The 18,024-nt window shown below is 38.4% G+C and overlaps 1 protein-coding gene across 1 annotated transcript in view; it reads left to right on the top strand.

Moving 5' to 3' along the window:
- Positions 1–18,024, top strand: part of LOC106787900 — a 36,148-nt gene that overhangs the window by 13,755 nt on the left and 4,369 nt on the right. The window contains exons 2-3 of the mRNA XM_014750656.1: positions 14,501–14,706; positions 16,815–16,950. Of these exons, the coding sequence (XP_014606142.1) occupies positions 14,501–14,706; positions 16,815–16,950 (342 nt within the window). The remainder of the gene's footprint in view (positions 1–14,500; positions 14,707–16,814; positions 16,951–18,024) is intronic.

Raw genomic sequence — 18,024 nt, 5'->3', positions numbered from 1 at the left:
TGAGAAGGAGGCAATGAATGCATGCGCGTTATATACCTACCTACTTGTACGAACGAACGAACGAAGTAATAAAGTACTTCGCCGCCTATGAAAGAGAATCATTTTTCTCGCCAACTGTTTACACTTCATTATTTTTCACGTATAGTTTACTCACGTTCAATTCCCAATCATCCTCTCTCTCTCTCTCTCTCTCTTTTTTTTCCCAATCCTTTCATTACTTCTCGAATCGAAAGAACTAAAAGGAAAAAAAAAAAAGAAGAAAAAAAACACTATATCGGTTAAACGAGATTTGTCAAAATATATAAGACAAACCCCATGTGGTGTTAATACCTCGAATGATAAAGTTGGAAAAAAAATTAGTAATTAGCCTGGTCAAATATTTAATTTATCTGATGAATATCTAGAAATGATATCTCGTCCCATAGTCATCGTATTAATATTTCACATAGGATCCGCACAATGCGCGCACGTATATGAAACAACAAATATCATCTTTCTCAGGCTCCGCAGATGGTTGAATTTTCAGTTGCGGTAGTAATTTAATATCCGCGACATAGCACGTGCATTAACGATTTGCCATATCTCTTTCGATCTATGTTTTCTTTTTTTTTTCATCTTTTTTCTTCCCCCCTTTTCTTTTTTTTCTCTTTCTTTCTTGGACTGGATGCGTTACGGTTGGCTAGGAATATACATCTTCCGTTTTAATCAAGGCACGTTGCAGTTAACGAGACGGTTTTAAATATTCGGAAGGAAACGGGATGTGTGTATGTATGTATGTATTATATGTATGATGTATATATGTAGATAGTTTCGTATAAACCGAAATTAGTAACGCGTGCGCGAAAAGCGTCGACGGGAAATACTCTCATATAATTACAAGCACAGACGTACGTTGGTAGATCGATGTACAGGCGCTTAGCGAGTTCTCATAACATATATTACCATAGGATGAATATATATAAATAATATATATATGTATTACGTATATGTTCCCTTATAAAGTTACCACGATCCACGAAAGAATATCTCACCTAACAACGGTATCCTTGTTGGATTCGTTCAATTGCTGTACACGTACGATTGACATGTTGTATCGGGAGAAAGACGGATATCGTTTTCGAATTTTCGCTAACGTAACACAGATTCCCAACAGAGAAGTTCGTCGTAATAGTCGTGTTGTTACGTAATCACGTTCGATAAAACGTTCTTAGAGGATTCCTTAGAAGTACGATTGTAACCCCCCCTCCCCTTAACCAACCCCATCGCCCCCCACGACTCGTATAGCTCTGTTAGGTAATAGCTAACGAAATAAGCGGAATAATAATATAAAGGTGGATCTTTAAATCGAAATAAGCACAAAATAGATCGAATTCTATCGAGCAGAATTTTGTAGAGGAAATATAACGGTTTTTCTGTTATAGTGGAACGATATAGTTCGCGTACGCAACTCGATTAACTTTGTGTCAGAAAAGACGTGAAAGCAGATACGTCGATTTCTCGATCTAAATCCCCGATACGATATATATAAATCGTAGGAAAAAGGATAACTCGCCGCGGAAACTCGTTGCGGATATTTTTTAAATTTTTTATCGAATTTTCATCTGGTCGTAAACGGTTAACGCGTTCGTTACGGATCGAACGAATACGATCGTACCGCGAAACAAGTTGAAAATATTTACAGAATGATGCTATTCCATACAACATATCTTATAAATGTTTGCATGCGCACCACACGCGCATATAAGAGAGAAAGAGAAAATTTAAACTGAAATGCCAGATCATTTTGCTTACGGTGTTGGTTAAATTGAAAATCATATCCGTGAAAAAAATCTACGTATTTTTATAAGAGACTGGTGGTGGTTGTCTTGTTGACGACGTTTCCGCGTTCATTTTTAAGAGAAAACTTTTGTCTATAATCGTGCTGATTCTTAAAAAGCGATAAGAGAGTTTAAAGAACGATAGTAGGGTGAAAAAAAAGAGGTGAAGTGAGGTGAGGTGAGGAGATCCTTACAAAACGATATTATATCTACGATATCATCTCGAGGAGTAGAATTTCAACACATTCCGTGTATTTCTACGAGAGATTACCTTTAACCCCCCGGTAGGTAGGCGTTGTGGACAAGATACGTTTAATTAAAAAACACGCTTTCGCGTGGAAAGCTCGAACGATGCTGGTGGTATGTGTGTGTGTGTGTTTGTGTGTGTGTGGTCGAGCGAAACGAAAAAGTGGGCTGACACGAGAAAGAAAAAGAAAAAGAGTGTGTGTGTGTGCGAGAGAGAGAAAGAGAAAGAGAGAGAGGACTTAGTGGAATGGGTATGGGAAGTGGGATAGGGACGATTTGACTCGGAAAGCTCGAGAGGTAGGAGGAAAGGTGAGCAAGCTCCGAACGAAAAGCAATCGCGTTAGAAGCGGCTAGCAATGCACAGGCCACACACCAACGTCACCATCGTCGTCGTCCCAATTTCGCGCGTGGCAATTAAACGTTATTCGTTGGGCACGCGGTCGAAGAGAGGAAATTGCTCAGTCAGGACCAGCACGATGCATTGTTGTTCTTTCCAATCCCCCCCCCTCCTCCTTTCCACCCTATTTCTCGCTTTTTTTTCCTATTCGCGTTCGTCGCGGATTTCAGCGGGACAACCGAAATCGAATATCACGCGTTTCAATTAAGCTTATAGTTTCGTGTAGCCCCTCCTCCCCCTTCTTCCCCTTTTCCAACCTGCCCTCCCCCCTTTCTTCTGCTGCTGCTCCTGTTGGACGACCGACGGCTAATTTCTTTTTTTCCTCCGACAACACGATTATCCGATATCAAAGGATCACGGGACCGTTTGTTTTACGTTTCTAACTAGAGGAATGAGATTTTTTTGTCGAGTCTCGATGGTTTCTTTTTTTTTTTTCATCGTTATTTAAAAGTTTATATTTTAATCCGACTTTTCGTCCCTCGTTATCGCGTGTGCTACGTGATAAAGGAATAATTTTCTTGTTGTTTACGTAAGGCTATAAAATAAAACGCTTAATCTTTATGCTAATGTCTATATTTCGAGTATAAAAGAGACTTTGAGATCTTCCACGTACCTCTTCCTCACCTCCCCCCCGTTCACTCCCTTACTACTTATTTTTCTTAGGAAGAAAATGTCAAGGGTTACACGCAACCGCGTCGAAGGAGTCGCGCTACATGCAAATCGGACGCGAGTTACTCTCACCGAAGACCATTTCGAATTCTATCTAGTAATGCAGACAGTTCGAAAGCAATTTAAATTCTCTCTCTCTCTCTCTCTCTCTCTCCCTCCCTTTCGTCGTTGGCAAATTCAAATTGCTTTTGTAGAATTTCACGCGGGTACTCTCACTCTCACTCTCTCTCTCTCTCTCTCTCTCTCTCTCTCTCTCTCTATTCGTCTTCTCTCAACCTAAATCGCGCATCCAATGTCGTCTACCATCCTCCCATCTCCATCGGAAATCTCATTTCCTATGCGGCCGACATACGTATTACCCAATTAAAATAATAAGCGTCGTAAGGAGGGACTTAATCGCGAAGGAAAACTCCTCCCTTGTGTTACATTACAGTCCTCATATTCCACTTAACGTCAAACAGGGGGCCAACATTAATCGTCCCCTAGATTCCTCTCGGTCGAAAAGTCATTCTTCCTTCCTTCGTTCGTTCGTTCGTTCGTGCGCATCTAACGAACCTGAAAATGCGAAAGTGTCGGGAAAAGATGCATTCCAACTGACTGAGGTTAAAGAATAAGAACGAATGGGAGAAAAAGTTGAACAGGCGGGACTGAGGGCGGGGGACATGTAGGGAGTTAGTTCAAACAAAGGTTGGAGTTCATCGCGGATATCTCGTGATTTCCAAAAGGGCGAGGAGGTGGTTAGTACGCAGGAGGGAAGGAAAATAAAAAAAGAAGATTGGCCGAGTAGCAAGAAATAGAGGAGAAAAGGAAGGAGATAGAGAAAAAAAAGGAGAAGGGAAAACGGGGAATGTCTAATCATGATTCGTGGTAGCTCTCGAAACAATGGTAGGTGCACTTTCTATGCAGACAAGTTCTAAGCAGTCAACGCGTCACGTACCGTGGGTAACCGGAATTGGAAAGAATGCGGCTGACGCTTGGGGATGTGGAGGAGGGTGGCGATTATCGCCCCGGCTCATTACGCCTTCTACTACCGGAAAGTGTCGGTTGAAACCGTAAGGACTCGAATCGCGTGAAGCGATAAATAAAAGGTGCAAGGAGGCGTAGGTAGTGTAACTTTGTGGTGGTGGTATCAGGCCGGAGAAAAGCGGATTCTTCAAGGCGGAACTCGAGAGACTACGTAGGGTGGGGGTGCGGGTGGGGAAAAGAGGGAGTGCGGGTTTATATCTATCTTTCTATCTATCTATCTATCTATCTATCTATCGGTACTCGCTTCTCTCGGAGAAGATATCAGACAGCGATGGCAAAAACGCAAACGACTAAGCTTGGAACGTGGAACGAAGTCATTACGAGCTACCAACGAGGATCGAAAGAAATTGCGCACGGCCGTTTCTCTTCGTTAATCCTCCGCAAACGGAATAGTATAATTATATATACGTACGAATATAAGAATATAGAAAAGGAAGTCTTATACTATGTCCAAGAGAATAATAGGTTTTTGTACAAATTTTCCTATTAACGAAATTTTATCGATAACAAGTAACACGCGTATAGATATATGTATATATATCATCGTATGTGTGTCTGATTATTATTATATAATATAGTAAATTTTGACAAGTGTTGTTAGAATAATATAGTGTAAAGTAAAGTCTCCCTTGATTCTATGGGTTTTTTCTTTTTTTTTTTTTTTTTTTTAATGTATCCCTGGTAAGTAATAACTATCATTGGAATACGTTTGAAGAAAATTGAAAGGTACCTTAGTGACGATATTTCTAAGATTATCCTGTCATATGGAAATATTGTGTATCTATCTATCTCTTTCTCCTTGCTATACGATTTTATTCTACTCTATATTTCCCTTTCTTTTTCTTTTTCTTTTTTCCTTGACTGTAAGAGAAAAGACTAAAGAGATACGTCGTTTTTTATCATTTTATACTCTTGTTTTTCCAACTCGCGCGAGGACGCGTTCCATATTCCGTAGACTATCTTTCCCTTTTCTCTTAGCTCGTTGGTCCATCTCGTTCGACTTTATTCGCCATCTTTACTTCTTTATTTTCCTTCTTTTCTTTCCATCCAGTGGTCGTATATTTCGTAACTTTTAGTAATCCCGTTGCTATTTCCTTTTTTTTTTCCTCTTTCTTTCGGACACAAGCTTTCTCCCATAGAACGAAAGAAGAAACGCAAACGTGGCAATGAGCTTTTCCGCAGTCCTTTTCCACAACTTCGCATCCGTAATCAGATTTCCGATAATGAATTGATCTCCTCCCCTTCCCCCTCTCCCTCTTCCCTCCTCCCCGTTGCCATTGCCGGTCAACCAAGGATTTCGTTCAAAGCCCAACGTTAAAAAGAATTACGTCTAACCGTAAACGTCTAACGAAATCAGATAACCAAGTCGAATTATCTTTCGCTTTTATTACTCGCTACCCGGTGCTACTTTGTAGTTGTTGTTGTTGTTATTGTTATTTTGTGCCGAACCGAAATCAAGAGATTAAGTTTCTTGATTGAAAGACGACCATTTTAATTTGGTTCGCGTGTGGTACGATTCGTTGGCAAAACGTTAGACGACAATTTTCTTCCCGTTTTAACGGTATCATGTAGAATTTATTTCATCTTATTGAAACAAAAGAAAGAAAAAAAAAGAAACAAAATTCATTACTTTTCGTTCGTTCTCGTAAACAAACGAACAAACAGAGAAAAGGAAGATGAAGAAAAAGAAAAAGAAAAATAACATAAAAATAATACAATCCCATTGACATACTTCTTCCTCGTCGTAACTCGTAAGTATCTTTCGCGTGCAAAGAAAATCAATGATTCATGGGAAGAAGGTATCTTTTATATTTTTATTTATTTATTTATTTTTTTTTCTAAAAACCTTGCTCTTGCTTTTGAACGAAGGATATCGCATTGCTTTGCGTTTTATCTTGAAAAAAAAGAAAAACATTTAGTCTTTCATAGCTGGCGCCAACAAGAGTGGATCAACCGAGTCGAGTTTAGCCCTTTTACAAGTACGCTTTAACGATTGCGTAGGTAGGAAGATGGTAGTAGAGTTGGTTGAAATGATGAGAATATGAGTTCATTGTTGGATACGAACTATCTCTCTCTCTCTCTTTCTCGACGTACGCGTAAGGGGATTGCACCTTTATCCCCCACTCAAGTTCGCGAGCTTGGCATAATGTATGTCTATTGTTGTGTTGCACTCTCTTCCTCATAACATCGTGCGCGCATCAACGAGGATATGCATCATTCTTTTTATTGCATTCCGTTCTCCCCTTTTACTCGACTCGCCCTCCTTCCCCCTATTTCCTATATCTATCCTCTTCCTTGATTTCTACCTTACAAAGTAGTATTATTACATAGGTAGGTAGACGTAACACAACAACGTTAAATGTAGAAAAACTTGACAAAGATATATATATTGGGTTGGCAACTAAGTAAGTGTGGTTACTTTAATAAAAAAAACCCCGTGGGACTTCTCTTTCTCTCTCTCTCTTTCTTTTTATCTATCTATCTATATATTTTTTTATTTCTTTGTATAAATAAATACTTATACATAAATATTTATATATATATGAAAATTATATTAAAATAAATTTAATATATTATAATATATTAGGTTGGCAACTAAGTGAGCATGGTTACGTAGTTGCCAACCAAAAAATCCGCAATCACTTAGTTGCCAACCCAATATATATATATAGAGAGAGAGAAAGAGAGAGAAAAAGAAAGATTTGATATTAATCGATTCGTTTAACGAGCAAACGAGAATCCCCGAGACACGATTCCTTATCGTGTCCGCAGAATTATTTCTATCTATCTATCTATCTATCTATCGTGCAATACTTTAGCGCCGTTAGACGTCGTGCACAAAGAGACAGACTTTAGCACCGAGTTAAAAAGAGATAGAAATGAAGATACGTAATCTTGGGATTACATCGGATCCGACCAATACCACTGTCCCCTTCTCCCTCCCCCACCCACCTCCACCCCCTTTTATTGTGTCACGATACTCGTGACTTTAGAAATAAAAAGGATACGAAACCGGACGAATACTTATACTTTTAATAACTATCAATAGGAATTATATATATATAATTTAAGTGATAATAAAGTAAAATATTTGAAATTTTAGTAAAACTATATAACGATAAATTAGATAATTAATCGTTATACGTTGATATCAAATTAAGTTGCTTCTATTAAATCAAATGGTAACAATAGACTCGACTTTGTACGTCTCAATGTCTTATCTCGTAGAAACGAGACGACGGTGTATCTCTGTTCCCATTTCGATTCGAACGAAGTTTATTTGAGATTACACTTGGCCCGAGGGTAGTAGCCGTGTTACGTAGAAGCTTCCAAGACGATTCACGATACATTGGGATTCCTCAGAGGGTATTATATCGATGAGCGCAAGATTCACCCTTCTCAGTCTCTTGGAAACCAACAAAATTTCTAAGCCCCGTTCTATATCTTCCGAAGTAAGTCACCGACACTAACATCATCTTTCCACCACCAATACTAGCGTTACTACCCTCTCTAGTAACGTCGACATTGCAACCACTATCATCGCCTCAAATGGCTAAAGGCGAATATCGAGGTATGCCCTCGAGAACAGCGAGTAAATCACATTCATACGCAAACATACCTAGCATACTTCACGAAGTTAAGCTTCATCCTTATGTTCTCCCTCCTACTAGATGAGGGGGTGAGGAGGGGAGTGGAGGGGAAGGGAAGGAGGATGATTTCGCTGGCATGCGTTACGAATAAGAGTAATGAAACACGGGAATAAGAGAAAATCACGAGAAGTACCGCGAAGATAAAAAAAAAGATATATAATACAATGCTATTCCATATAGATTGATATTACGATTGTTCTCCTATTACATTCTTTCATCCTCTAAGACGATACGTTTCTCTCTTTCTTTCTTTCTTCCTTTCTTTCTTTCTTTCTTTTCCATTTTATATCAAAGTAAGAAATACCAAAAAAAAAAAGAAAAAAAAAAGAAAAGTCCATATTTTCTCTGGGTAGACGATGGGAATAAGGGTAAGATAGAAAGGCAGAAGCAATAAGGACAACGGCGAACGGTAGCGAATCGCTTTTTCTTGCTACTTTTTATTGCTATCTCGAAAGGGGGGACCACCGTGAAAGCGATTACTCGCTTCGACTTGCACTCGAAGGAAAAGTAGGAAAAAAGTATGAACTGAAAGATTGAAGAAAAGGGAGAGAGGGAAAGAGAAAGGGAAAGGGAAAGGGAAAGGGAAAGGAGAAAGATAAAGAGATCCTTCATCGCAGACTGCATACCTTAACCGCGAGCTTGCGCAAAATTCAAGAGAATCTTTCTCATCGCGTATGCGGTAAAGCTGAAATTCAGAAATGCGATGACAAAGCCGAACTCGTAAGCACGGATACGCAAAACTATTTCTAGGAGAGAAGCTTAAATCTCACCCCGTCCCTCTCTCTCTCTCTCTCTCTCTGTGAGAGGAGGAGGGTTCTTGGAATGCTTGACTGGCTAAGTTTATCGTAGTGCGTTCTAGTAATGGAGGTAATATACCATTTTTCTTTGGGAATATCTCGGTAAGACGAGCGGCTAAAGCCATTGCGTCCGAGCACGCAAACTCTTTCCATCCCTCATCCTCCCCCGCTGCGATTCTTTAACTTCTTGCATTCTCTCCCGTCGAGAGTTACTCTCTCTCTCTCACACTCTCTTTCTCTTTTTCTCTCTCTTTCGTTCGCGGAAGTACACCGTGGAAAAGGAGTCAGTTCAAGCAGTGGAAAGACGAGTGGAGAGTCTCGAGCGACCCCAAGAGAAACGAATTCCTCAAACGTCCACATAGTCGAGAGAAGAGAGAGAGAGAGAGAGTGGAGGACAAAACAGACAGACAGACAAACAGACACACAGAAGCCGCAAAGCTCGAATCTGGATTTCATCATCCGAAGAATTCTTCTTCGTAACTCTTTCCTTAGTCTATCGTTTTCCTGTTGTGGTTTTCTCGGAAGCATCGTAGATCTTCCAGCGAATTATCGGTAACTTATGTTTTCGTTTTGATATCTACGTGCCTTTGTACGCGTTCGAAATCTGTTTCAAAAAGATTTTTACGAATACGCGCGTTGCTTTATAATAATAATAACAATAATAATAATAATATATAATATTTTTTCTATTCGTTTGTATTGTATTTTCCCGTTTCTGATATCGGGGAGGAAGAAGAAAAAAAAAGAAATAAAAACGTTAAATACATTTTGAACATTTCGAATTTTGCATCGAATACGGTTATTATACGCTTGGATAATACGCGTTTTCAAAGTAGGTATATTAAAAATGGGAGTTAATTATTTACAGCGGATAGACAAGTTTCTCCGTTAAAAAGGGTTTATGAGCCGAAACGAACGGAAACGCGGCATGGATATCGCAACGCTAAGGAAAACGACACGTTCCGGAATTCTTCGAACGGTAATAATAGAAAGAAAGAATAGAAGAAGAAAAGGATTTCTCGGTTGGTTCTATTGTAAAAGATTTTCAATAGGTGGGCCAGCGTAAATGGGCTACCCCAACAACAAACGTGGGACTCGATTATACGAAGTTAAGGAAGCATCGTTCGAACGAGAATCGATCGGCAACCAACCAACCAATCTCTCTCTCTCTCTCTCTCTCTCTCTCTCTCTCTCTCTCTCTCTCTCTCTCTCAATAATCCGAAAAGGATTCTTTTCAATCTCTCTTTGCTTACTACTTATACGTCCTTGATACAGAATCTCGGGGTGGCGAATACGCGTCCCGTTTTATTATCAAGTTTCACGGATATTTATTTTTACCATTTTATGTGAAAAGAAAATTCAACTAACGTTTCCAAAAGTATTTTTCTAACTTCTCATTTCCTTTTCTATTTTTCACCATCTATCAGAAGTGCTATTTCGTAAAACGCGACGAAGTATCTCCCGATGAAACTTTTCATTCGGATTGAAAGATAAATCGAGTGAAGAGAGATAGAGAGGTAGAGAGACAGAGAGAGAGAGAGAGAGAGAGAAACAAAAAACAAAACAAAAATACAAAAAAGAAACATGAAAAAACACAAGCCGAAATCAAGATAACTTTTGAAAAGATAGAAATATTAATCGGTTACCTTTGTGATACACGCAACGATTTCCATGCGAAATTAAACGCGAACGAGTATATACAGAACAACGTGACTGGTGGTTGGTTTGTCGACGCGTCGACGCAAACATTTCCATCCGTGAGATTAAAAAATCGTATCGTTCCCCTAGGGCGAGCTTCATTGCGGCCGGTTGAATATATATTTTTTCTAAACTTACGTTTGTTTACTTAAATATGTATATATATATATATACATAGTTATATGTGTATTTTGATAAAAATCCCAAAAATATCACGGACATCAGTCAATTCGCGCATGGGTTATTTTTTTTATTTCTATTTATAATGTACGCATCGTAGAAACCGAATACGAACATTATTAATAAGTTGCAATCTTGAAACAAATAAGATGATCGTGATTATTAAAGAGATAAAGGAATCAAAATCGATGGGGTTACAGTTGAACGAAATCGAGTAAAAAATAGTTTACCTACGATCGAATAGTTTAGGGTGAAAGCTTAGTTAAAAGAATACTCAATGTCCTTATTTTGCCTCTTCCTTTATTTCTTCTTTTCCTTTTTCTTTTTTTTCTATTCTTTTTTCTCTCCCCAATCCCTCACCCTTTCGTTTCTTTCGTTCCCTTCTTTTTGTTTCTTTTTTTTTTTTTTCTTCACGAAAACAATAAAAGCTTCTAGAGGTCGGAGCTGTAGTAGAGTTTTTTCATTTAGTTGAGTTTCGAAGGAAGAAAGGGATCTCATTTCAGAATACCGGGCTCTTTACGCCTTTGGCTTTTCCGGCTTCGCGGCCGTAGGGGATTTTGCTAAGGATATGCATAATAGTAGAAGGGGGCTTTTTAAAACACCCCCAACCAAACCCCACCCCACCCACTTTGGATTTTCCTCCTGCAAATAGATAAATAATTAAGCCATGATTAAGGCACCACGGGATATCCTTATAATATAAGTTGAAATAAAGTCAAAACAAAAGAATCTTCTACTAACCTGTCTCCGTAGTAATTACAGTACAGTTTAACGGAGAAATGATAGTATCCAATACCAACAAACCTTCCATACATACATATATCTGTCTTATAGTTCTTCCTCCTATTACCGATCAAGACAAGTGAAACGAACCTCAGCCGACAGTGTGTGTGTGTATGTTTTACTTGAGATATTTATCGTTCTCACGGCAAATTCCAAGGCAATGGATACGCCTGTGGTGTTTATACGGAATGGAAGTACTACTATTCAAATATTCCTTTACTCTACTACTAGAGAATCCGTCGCGCAGACAAGATGTAAACCTGGAGATGAAACATGATTCAACGTTTCCTGAGGATTATTGTACAGAAATAGAACACTTCCTTCCATTAACTTCTTCTTCTTCTTCTTCTCCTCCTCTGTCTTAGTCGTCTTTTGGACCTCAGTACAGCAGCAAGGGAATCCCTTTAAGAAAAGTATTGTCCTCGGTTAAATATTTAACGAATATAACGTTGTGTCAAGCGTGGATACCTACAAGGGAAACGATTTTCATTTTCTTATTTATTCAATAAGATAGAAGAATGCTATTGAAATTGTAATAAAGATGTAATATTATTTGTTCATCTATCTAATCTATTCATTGTAATATCGTGAATAATAAATAAATAATCATTAAAAATAATATCACACAGAATGGTATGCAAAAAAATGGAGATAGGTAAAGAAATCAAATCGAAACGATATATTACATCGGATCATAAATAAACTTTTTATTCCTCGTAACGACGCTTATTTATGAATGCGTGTATTTATGAAACGTGTTACTTGGTAAAAGGTTTTTGCAATTAGAAAACCCCTTTAGTTCTCGTGCGCAATCACGTTGTCTCGCTGGATGATAAAGGAACGTTCGAGATATCTCTCTCTCTCTCTCTCTCTCTCTCTCTCTCTCTCCCTCTCTCTCTCTCTCTCTCTCTCTCTCTCTCTCTCTCTATTTAACGTTTGCATTTACAACAATATATCTGTTAGAGATGGTAGAAATAGAAGGGCGAAGGGATTACGGGGGAGAGAGGGTTTAAGGGTTAAGACAGGTGGAACGATTTCGTATCTAACATCTCGCGGGCCTATTATTCTCGCGATAATTTAAGGACGCATGCACGCACGGACGCACGCACGCACACGTGAGTGCACGAACACACGCGTGAGCGCACGTAGAATGTATCAAGGATAGTTTATGCGATCGCATTGTATGCGGGACCCTCTTGGCGTTATTTATGATAAGATTTTGCACCTTCCAAAAACGGAAGGTGTACTTCCATTAAGTACTTTGCCATGATGCGAATAACAATAGCACGATTCCAACGATAGTACTATTACGGGCAAGAAAACGCGCCCGTAATTAAGGATTACCGCGCGGTGATTAGCTCAGCCAGCAAAGGTATTTAAATCTCGATGGAACGATCTGTGAAGCGAGCTCCTCTTCTTCTTCTTCTTCTTCTTTTTCTTCTTCTATTCGTAGATAGAATAGGCCTCTACGTCCTTAGCTTCGAAACTACCGATTATATTATACTTACGCGCAGAAGCGATACTTAAACTACCTCACCGACGTCGGACGTCCCAATTAACGAGAAGTATCTTCTAATTAGCCACTAACCATTATTCTAATTTTCTTCAGTCTCGAACTTCATCAACCTTCGCCCCAACCCCTACCCCCCATTACCACCACATCTCTTACCGTGGAAACGAGTATCAACGTCGATTCTATCGATTTCGTTTTCTTTTATTCTCTCTCTCTCTCTCTCTCTCTCTCGCGCGCGCCTGTGTGTGATGCTTTTTAAATAATAAAATAAAATACAATAAAATAAAATAAAATAAAAATAAAATAAAATAAAAGTAAAACGGGATCGCGCAATACGTGTAACGTAAATGTAACTTTAACGTACGTTACCGGTTTCAATTTTTATCTCTCTCTCTCTCTCTCTCTTTCTCTGTCTCTCGTATAAAAATTAATTAAACAATGAGATTTATCGGTGAATAGAGTCGGACATCGACATGAAGCTCGGACTATCGGTGCTAATAAATCCACCGCGTTATCGCTCGAAATACGGTAATAGTATTAAGTTGATGGGCGAAGATCGAAAGCTTCTCCCATACCTGTCGATATTCGAGCTAGCTGACGGCTCTCTCTCTCTCTCTCTCTCTGCTCGTAGATTTACGGCATTCCGTTTGCTGGATTATTCAATAAATTATTCGACGACGTTAATTATCCGGCTGTCGTTTGATCGCCATCGAAAACCGTCAAGTCGTTAATGTTCTGAATAATCGAACTCACGGGGAAAATATAGGTATCTCAGAATGAGTTAATAAGAGAAATAACAGAAAAAAAAGAAAAAAAAAGAGAGAGAGAGAGAAAAATAGATAGAAAGAAAAATGTGGCTTCATTAACGATTAAATCCACGCTTTATCCCTTGTCCCCCTTCGTAGATCCAACTCACGTACATCGATCCTGTGAGATCCACGATCCACGTACTACAGGACGAGGGCTATACGTTGAAGAGATTTTTCCACGCTCCATTCGTGAGGTGAACGCCGATAGACGCCAATTTTCACACCGTTGCAACAGATAAGAGAACGCGTTTGGTATTCGATCGCGTTACTCGCATCTGCTTCGTTGCACGCGTTCTTTCTCATTGGCGTGGCTACCGATCCGAAGTTTGAACGATTTAATAATCTTCTATGATGTTATCTTTATTCGTTACCTTTCCGAAATAATGAGAAAACAAATTTTCTTCTATTTGTTTTTTTTTTCTTTTCTTTTTTTTTTCACACGTGGAAACAAATTTATTCTCATTTTATTTTATGTCTCTTTTCTTTTCTTTCTTTCGTTTTTCTTTCTATATTTTGTAATATCCCCTTGAAATAAGAGAAATTGCTCCAAAGTTTTAGATTCAATGAAAAAGACGTAAAAACTTGACGCTTACGTTGTTGCTACCCTCAGGTACTATCCCTTTTACTTTGGTCCACGTGACTTGCATTAGAGAACGTGAGAGAGACATAACTTGCACTTGTACGTTGACCCTCTGACGTTCCTAGGATTACGCCTAAAGTTGTTTAAAAACTCATTTATCAATTTAACTTATCGCCGATTAAGCGATAAGCTCGTCAGGTCAAGTTACTTTTTCACAGACGAACCAGTGTCGACTTCGAAGAAAATATTTTTTTCAAAATTTTTTCTTACGGCAAAGATACGTGTCCGATTGTTACATATATTTATCTGGAAATTCTTTTCCATCACGTTTTCAGGTGTTCGTGGATTGACAAATGTGTCGGTCGATATACCAATTGCAGTTGCAGCTGGCACGACGGTCAACATGAGCTGCAAGTACGATCTGGAAACGGACTCTCTTTACGCTGTTAAATGGTACAACAAAGCACACGAATTTTTTCAATACGTTCCGAAGGAGGAACCACCCATACAAGTTTTCGGAGATCTCGGTGCCAAAGTTGTGGTAAGAATTTAATAATATTCAAACATTCATGAAATAGAACGGGAAATTACGTTGTATTATTATATATAGATATTATATTGATCGCATATTCGTGGTTAGGTGTATCTATAATTACCAACATTTTAACCAATAAATGGACTAGATTTGCGGTAATTAATACTATCACTATGGAATGGAAAATTATTACATACGACAGATGTTAATACGATAGACAATATTTTAAATTACGCACATTTTTTCTTGTTTTTAGAACGCAATTCTATGATGATACGAATTCGCATTTTTATATTTTAACCACAGAGAGACGAACGATAATTACTATTATTTAAGAAAAACTTTCAGATTATATATTCCAGGGAATTTTCGTCAAATATCAAGGTTTATTTTATCTCGCTATTTCGTCTAGACATTTTCTTAACGTCTGTACACGTTCAATCGATTGTTCCAATACGACGTTTACAACGTCAATGGCAACGAGAACGACGTAGACGATGACGCCGATGACGACGTACGAGCAACATATTAACGAGAGAGAAGCTTTTCAATGTAACGAAAAAATTGATAATAATGGGATATCAAGAAAGATTGATCAAAATGTTAGTTTACCTTGTTATTTTCGAAATACAAATTTTCATGTGGCAAAAGCTGCTATCGCATCTGTTCGTTATTTTCCACAAAAAAGAAAAAAAAGGGAGAAAAAAAAAGAAGGAAAATTCATTGCAACAAATAAACGCATAAAATCAAAGAATCGATAACGCGTCGAGAGTTTGGTAATAATAGGAATGACCGTCGTTATCGGTCAAGTCTTATGCGTGTCGAATGAAATCAATCGTTTGTAGGGAACAAAGTTAAACGTACGTCACGATAAAAACGCCAACATCCTAGTTAAAAACAGTTTGAAAAAAAAAAGCTTTGCCGGAAAACACATAGGCTTGCTCGTTCGTGTTGTGTGCTTGTCGCGTCGGTTATATTTACTTACTCTTTCTCTTTCATCCATGCGACGCTTTTCCAATTAGATTTCACCGATGGAAAGAATCTACCCAACGCGAGGGAGCATTTACCCTCAATTCGATAAATCTCGATACGCGTTTGTTGGAAGAGCCAACCGTACGTACCATTCGTATAGATAGCACACACATAGGGAATGAAACTAAAGAGACAAATATTCACCATCAATTCCTGCTATTTTGTTAAACGAATATATCTATACATATATACGTATATACATATAAATATACGTATCACATTGTTAGAACGTTTCGTACGAACGGCTGCCACGAAACTTTATCTTATAGTTTTACGATGATAAAACGAAAATAACGCGAAAGTCGAAAGTTCGTAAAACGCACTAAAGCGTATTCGAACGGAATCAGGTGGAATGTCTCTCTCGTCTCTCGCATGACGTATCAATAGAAGTACCAAAAGCTTTTTAACTTTAAATCGTCTCCATGGAATACATACTCTCTCGGTTATGCTCGATAGGAAAGAAGTAAAAAGGGAGTAGGACATAACGTATATAAACGAGAGAGAGAGAGAGAGAGAGAGAGAGAGAGAGAGAGAGAGAGAGAGAGAGAGTGAGAGGATGGATGAGGATTGGTCCTCTCAAACGGCTTACGATTGGTGTACGTGCCAAGAGCAAGCCGCTAGAGCGGGAGGAAAATTGATTGTGTGATTTATATCGCGCTCTGCCACCGGCAACATATAATTAATCGTTGTTGCGAGCTATTGTTTGTCGCGGACGAGCGAACGCCGCGAGGATGTCAAAGCGGACGAGTAAGTGCGATCGATTTGCAATAAATGGCACTTGCCGGCTGTGCTCGGGCTCGGTCAATCCCGCGGTCTCTCCTGTTAAATTAACTGAAAATTTCAACCGACGTTACTTTCTCTTTCTCTCTCTTTCTTCCTCTCTCTATCTCTCTCTCTTTCATTTCCACCACCTGCCACCAACCACCCCCCTTCTTTTTAACTTTTTCGCTCGCGTTGTTATTTCGTTCGTTACTTTCGTCTCTTTGATCAAAAATTGTCAGCCCCTTACTATCAACCGATAAAAATAATGTATTTTCGATTCTTTTTTTTTTGTTTAATTCGATTACATATCTATGTTTCAGACTAATCAGAGCAACGCCAAATACGTAACCCTGAAGGATGTTCAACCAATTAATTCAGGAAAATATCGTTGCGAAGTATCCGAAGATTTTCCAACGTTTAATACTATATCGGTTTATGATTACATGCAAGTAGCAAGTGAGTATCAATACATTAACGTAATATTTGACATAAGATGAGAAATAATCGAAATCGGTATATCGTATTTTTAAAATATGGAAATTCGAATAAAAATAGGAACAATCATCGAACGAATATTTGACTTTTAATTCGTTTAAATGTCGTGCACACACTTGCTATGACTTCTTTGATATTTTTGACTTTTCTTTTTAACATTGACTAAATTAAAGAATAATTAGCAAAAAATTTGAATGTTTGATCGAATAATATAAGAAAAAAAATTAAAAACTCTTTCTTTTTTTTCACCGAAGAACTTGAGAGACGAATCATCGAAAAACACACACAATTGTTCCTATTCTTTTCTTTTGTTCTTTCTTACCTCTACGCATTTTGAAACGACATCGTAAAAATTCTTCAATTAAAACTCTATAGCCTCAAGTCGTCGGCATTCTTCTACGTTGTAGTCTATGAGGATAATCGAAAGGAATCCCTACTCGCCGTTAATTTAATTTTCCTCTCTCTCTCTCTTTCTCTTTCTCTTTCTCTTTCTCTTTCTTTTATACTCATTTTAAATCCGTCTTTTGCCGGTTTCGTTTCAAATGAGCCTTTCATTACCGCAATTGATTATACTACATGGTGAGCGGCATTGTCACCGTAATCGCGATCAATTAAAACGCAGTTAGGCGAGGAAAGGTTGACAAACAGGGTAAGAAAGAGACGGAGTGTGCCAGGGAGAAGAACGAAGAATAAAATAAAGAGAGAAGAATCGGAAAGTTCATTCCCATAGCTCGTCTCGTGTATTCACGTTGATCTAACGAAGATCAAATACAAGTAGCGATCCCTTCTTCGAAGGGCCGAGGGTTGATTGCCTCTTATTTCTGATCACGAATCGCTCGTAAAAGCTCGATCATACTGTTGTATCGAATGATTGTTCAAAATCTTTTCTATTTTATTCTTTTCTATATACGTCATTTATTCCTTTAGTATAAAAATGCTTTTCTATCTTCTTCGCGATAAGTTCTGATAAAATAGTATCCTGTTCTGGGACATATTGAAAATAGTAAATAAATATCCTTTTCTTGGATGTGGCCT

Source organism: Polistes canadensis, unplaced genomic scaffold, assembly GCF_001313835.1.
Source record: "Polistes canadensis isolate GaletaPanama2010 unplaced genomic scaffold, ASM131383v1 scaffold_119, whole genome shotgun sequence".
Taxonomy (NCBI): domain Eukaryota; kingdom Metazoa; phylum Arthropoda; class Insecta; order Hymenoptera; family Vespidae; genus Polistes; species Polistes canadensis.
The sequence above is the reverse complement of the archived record's forward strand: the minus strand, read 5'-3'. Positions and strand labels throughout refer to the sequence as shown.